This window comes from Austrofundulus limnaeus, unplaced genomic scaffold (assembly GCF_001266775.1).
Source record: "Austrofundulus limnaeus strain Quisiro unplaced genomic scaffold, Austrofundulus_limnaeus-1.0 Scaffold472, whole genome shotgun sequence".
Taxonomy (NCBI): Eukaryota; Metazoa; Chordata; class Actinopteri; order Cyprinodontiformes; family Rivulidae; genus Austrofundulus; species Austrofundulus limnaeus.
This window is the reverse complement of record NW_013952874.1, coordinates 102,495-107,392: the sequence shown is the minus strand read 5'-3', so window position 1 is coordinate 107,392 and position 4,898 is coordinate 102,495. Positions and strand designations below refer to the sequence as shown.

The 4,898-nt window shown below is 40.6% G+C and overlaps 1 protein-coding gene and 1 long non-coding RNA gene across 2 annotated transcripts in view; one reads left to right on the top strand and one right to left on the bottom strand.

Annotated features, from left to right (window-relative positions):
• Positions 1 to 4,898, top strand: part of otog (otogelin) — a 95,507-nt gene that overhangs the window by 76,569 nt on the left and 14,040 nt on the right. Inside the window, exons 35-45 of the mRNA XM_014025379.1 lie at positions 858 to 1,035; positions 1,139 to 1,290; positions 1,370 to 1,459; positions 1,540 to 1,726; positions 2,156 to 2,370; positions 2,583 to 2,721; positions 2,900 to 3,088; positions 3,995 to 4,204; positions 4,316 to 4,420; positions 4,564 to 4,671; positions 4,765 to 4,866. Of these exons, the coding sequence (XP_013880833.1) occupies positions 858 to 1,035; positions 1,139 to 1,290; positions 1,370 to 1,459; positions 1,540 to 1,726; positions 2,156 to 2,370; positions 2,583 to 2,721; positions 2,900 to 3,088; positions 3,995 to 4,204; positions 4,316 to 4,420; positions 4,564 to 4,671; positions 4,765 to 4,866 (1,675 nt within the window). The remainder of the gene's footprint in view (positions 1 to 857; positions 1,036 to 1,138; positions 1,291 to 1,369; positions 1,460 to 1,539; positions 1,727 to 2,155; positions 2,371 to 2,582; positions 2,722 to 2,899; positions 3,089 to 3,994; positions 4,205 to 4,315; positions 4,421 to 4,563; positions 4,672 to 4,764; positions 4,867 to 4,898) is intronic.
• LOC106529863 (uncharacterized) overlaps positions 4,114 to 4,898 on the bottom strand; it is a 9,092-nt gene continuing 8,307 nt past the window's right edge. The window contains exons 3-4 of the long non-coding RNA XR_001311690.1: positions 4,748 to 4,859; positions 4,114 to 4,199 (exon numbers count right to left, since the gene is read on the bottom strand). This is a non-coding gene — a long non-coding RNA (uncharacterized LOC106529863). The remainder of the gene's footprint in view (positions 4,200 to 4,747; positions 4,860 to 4,898) is intronic.

Genomic DNA, 4,898 nt, shown 5'->3' with positions numbered 1-4,898 from the left:
GTGTGTGTGTGTGTGTGTGTGTGTGTGTGTGTGTGTGTGTGTGTGTGTGTGTGTGTGTGTGTGAATAAATATGGTAAATCAGTTAACCAGTTGGACTGTTTAGTTAGATTAAAAGTTGGAACTTCTTATGAGTCCAAAATTACTTTGATTGTACAATAAATAACAGTAGCTCATTATACAAATGTGTGGTAGACGTAACTGTTAGATGTGTAATGATGCATAGATTTGTACTGAACAGTCTCAGTAAACATAGCAGGGGAGAGCATTTAGAGAAAGTCAGAGAACACGTCAAAGGTAATCACAGCTCCCATCAACATGACAGTAGTTTCCAGAAGAGAAGGATGGTATTAAATAAATCACTCTTCAAAGTTAAACATCAACAATTAGTTCAGATGAGTTAAAAAACCTCCCTGTTTRAATTGTTAGTGTAGAACAGCTTTGCAGTACCAATGCTCATGGACAAATTCAAAGAAGAATATTAAGAGGTGTATGGATGACAAGCAAAGTAGATCATAAATCACATTTTGTTTGGAAAGCCAAAAGTGGCCAATGTTTGCATTTTGTGAAAAACCCTTATGTGTCTAATAAATGTTATTGAATCTATGACTGGGGCGCTAAATGTGCCATGCAAGAAGTTCTTATAAAAATGTATGGCAACACTTGAAAATAAAACTATGTTGAGATGTTGGATGGTCCAATGTAAATATATATAGTCATCACTGAAAATAATAGACACAAGTTTTAAAGGGTTCCATACACTATTGTATGTTTAGACCCCTAAAGATTCCCTACCTGGTGATTCCTGGTTAAATCTGTTCTTTGTGAGTTTTCAGTGTCTTGTTTTCTTGTTTGTCCAGCCTCCATATGCAGAAATTATTGACGAGTGCACAAAGTACATCTGTGTCAACAATCAGCTTGTCCTGTTCAACAAATCCCAGAGCTGTCCCTTTACAGCTAAACCTCCAAACTGTGGCCTGCTTGGTTTTGCAGTTCTGGTCAATGGAGACAAGTGCTGCCCAAAGTGGGATTGTCCATGTAAGAAAATACACAAACATATGATTGGAATATGTGCCCCTCAGATGTCTACAAGCAGCAGATTATATTCTAGTCATTTTATTCTTTACTGTGTGTGTTGCAGGTCGATGCTCAATGTTTCCTGATCTGAATGTGATCACATTCGACGGGAACAGCTTTGCCATCTACAAGGCTGCTTCATATATTGTGACCCAGCTGTCTAACGAGACTCTTAGCGTTCTGGTTCAGGAGTGTCCAGCTGACTCAGAGTCACCGGTGAGAGACATCAGCTTATCAKGTTTTCTGTTGACATATTTACAACTGGATGTACTTGATTTTATTTTCGTTTTCACAGCTCATGTGGAATTTCACCAACCTGTGTCTGGTTTCACTCAACATCACCCATAAATCCAACCACGTCATCATCAACAGGCTGCAGAGGAGAGTAAGAGCCTCATTTTGTTGCTTATTTTAACCAGAAATTTTCAAATTGATTAAATTAAAAAAATTTGTGTTTTCTATCAGCTCTACGTCAACTCCCGGTACGCCAAGCCCCGTTTTAAAAAGTATGGCTTTGAGATCTATGACACGGGCAACATGTACCTGATCCGTAGCCCTAGTGGTCTCAAGGTGCAGTGGTACCACAGCACCGGCATGATGGTGATCGATACTGACATCTCTGGCAAGAAGCTTCCCACCATGGGCCTCTGTGGTAAGAGCAAAACCAATCTTTTTAGGTTTCTGTTCAGTATTAAACTGAAGATTTGTCAGACTTAATCTTTCTTTTGCTTGTTTGTTTTTTGTTTTGCAGCAGTTTCATGCTCATATTTCCATTTTAACATCTTCTCTTTGATTTTACTATTTTCTTATTTAACTAATATTTATTTATCTACGTAGAAACAGGCAGTTTAATGTGAGTCAGTGACTCAAGCTTTCACATGGTTTTCAGCAGACTCAGTTGAATGCTTTGTTTTAATTGAGTGTGTATCTGTAGTTCAAAACTGGATCTAGAAATATCTGAAGAACTAGTGGAGTAAATGTTTTCAAACTGCTCCATTGGATACAACTCAAGAGAACCTTTTAATCTGTATTTTATATTTTATAATGATCACTTTAAAACCTTCTGCCTCAAACAATTTAGGCGTCTGCGATGGAGACCCAATCAATGATCTGATGCTACCCAATGGCACCACGCTGGGTGTAAGCGAGGCTCTGTTCATTGATAGCTGGCAGTTTCCTAACACCACCAGCTACGTCAGCTACAGCCGCCTCCGAGAACACAACTGCTCCACCAGCGACTGCTCCCACTGCCTGGCCATGCTAGAGAGCTCCGCCTTCACCCCCTGCCACACCTTTGTATGTTCTGCCAACTTAAATCAATCTCAAGTTTATTTAGATTTTAATAGGAACTCAGCTTGTTTCTAAAGTAGGAAACAGGCCTGACTGAGACTTTGAAAGGATCCAAGGCTGATGATACTTTATTAGTTATCAAATACTGTATAGCAGCTTTTAAAAAAAAATGCAACTAAAGAAGAATCTTTTTCAAATGATTATTTCTTTGTTTTCAGGTGCCTCCCAGCACGTTTTGTGAGATCTGGGTGCGAGATTCTGAATATGTCAACAATCAGTGTGTAGCTCTGGCTGCTTATGTGGCATCATGTCATAAGTTCAATATCTGCATTGAGTGGAGGAGACCTGATTACTGTCGTAAGATTTCTGTTTTCATTAGAACATTTTCATCTGCTTTTAGAAAAATTCTGTGCAAGTTGCAAAACAAATTTGGATTCCAGCAGGCCCACAATGAATCTAAATTTTAAGAAATTATTAACTGCGCTGCTTTTTAAAAGAAATATTTGAAACACTGAAACGTTGTTTCTTCCTGCAGCCTTTGCATGTCCTAACACTCTGCGATATGAAGCCTGTCTTCCAACATGCACGTCTCAGTCCTGCCCAAACCACGACTTTGACTCTGATCCAGACCACTGTTCAGGTCTGACAGAGGGCTGTGTGTGCCCAGAGGGAACTCTCCTCCACCGGCCATACTCTGCACTCTGCATCCCCCATGAAAAGTGTGGTAAGACCCTCTTTCAGCTGTGTGCATCAATGCATGAATACATTTGCACTCAAGAAAATTCAAGTCAGAATTCTATACAAAAAACACCAATGTCCAATTCAAATCTGTTTACATGCAACCCACAACAGTCCAAATATAATCCAATTCATTACAATCAGATTCGGATGGTTCCTAAATACCAAAAAGTCAAATTTTGCCTGGCTCTCTCAACAAGCCAGTTGTAAACTTCAACATTTCATGTTTAACTTCAACTAAACACGAATCCTCAAACTTCTCAAACTGCTACAACTGAACGTCACTAATAAACAATGACTGAGCTCTACGGGAAATAAATAATACAAAAATACTATAAAAAGTAAGAGACAATTTAGTTGTGGGGATTAGCCGCCATCTTGTTTTCTGAAATCTCACTGGTGGGGCATTCCAGTTTGAATTTACAACTTGTAAGTGGGAAGTTCCTACTTCCTAGTACAACTCGACCGCACCAAAAGTAGCCAGGAAAAGTGCAGCTAAATGACATTTTACACTGTGAATTTCTTTTGAACCAAGGAGGTTCTATAGAACAGCTGGAGTACGCAGAAAGTGAAGAAAAAAGGGAAATGTAGTGGGAAAGAGTGAAAGAGAGATTAGAAGACAAAGTTTATCTTAAAGAGTAAACTGTTAACTAAAGGTGACAATTGGGTGATAACAAAATGTAAAATGGCATCTGCGTGCCAGCAGCGTTATAGTTTTAGTACCATGGATCAAGTAGTAATTTTCATATATTTCTTGTGTTCACACAACCAGTCAAAATATTTATTCACACTGTATGCCTCTAAACTTTGTTTCCTGGCTCTGGTGGGAATAACGAATAAGTGTAGTATGTTCAGTGTTTTTATCTGAGGTGCAGTGTTCATGTTTCTGCAGCTTGCACCGATGGTGCTGGTGTTCCTCGGGCACACGGAGAGGTGTGGACAGCCTCGAAGGATGGTTGCTGCATGTACCGCTGCGACAACGACACCATCGTTCCAGTGGAGTTCAACTGCTCCAGCATGCCGACGCCCGTGTGCCATCGAACAGGAGAGATGATCATCAGCATGGCTGACGACACCGGCTGCTGTCCACATAAAATCTGTGGTAAAACCACAAGAACATTTTTTTAAAACACAGAAACCCCAGTTACCCGCTTCGAACAATAATAATAATAAAAAAAAACAACAGCTAACGTTCTAATGTGTGACTCTGCAGTGTGTAACCAGAGCCTGTGTGACCAGCTGCCTCCTGAGTGTAAATATGGGGAGAAGCTGGTGTCGTATTACAGATCAGACTCCTGCTGTCCACAACATGTTTGTGGTGAGTTTCTAGTTGACTGATTAACACTAAGACTAAATCACCACTGTACAACCTGACACCACGTAGGTGTATGCGTAACTGAATAATAAAACCTTCAACGCTTAGGTGTGTTTTACGATTTGTTCCTTCTGATTTTGGTTCAGAGTGTGATCCTGACCTCTGTGAACCCAGCATCATCCCCACCTGCAGAGACGACCAGACTCTGATTGCCACCAAAGCTGATGGCAGCTGCTGTCTCGCTCACATTTGCGGTCAGTTCATTCTCTGCTGTTTTGTGACACATTTAGCACCAGCCAATCAGCATCAAGTTAAAACATGTTAAACTACCTGCTTGTTTCCTCCAGTGTGCTCCTCCTGTGTGGAACTAGCTCCTCTGTGTCAGGATGGTGAGGTGCTGACTGTCGACAGAAACGCCACAGATCGATGCTGCCCCGTCTACCTATGTGGTAAATACACACACACACACACACACACACAC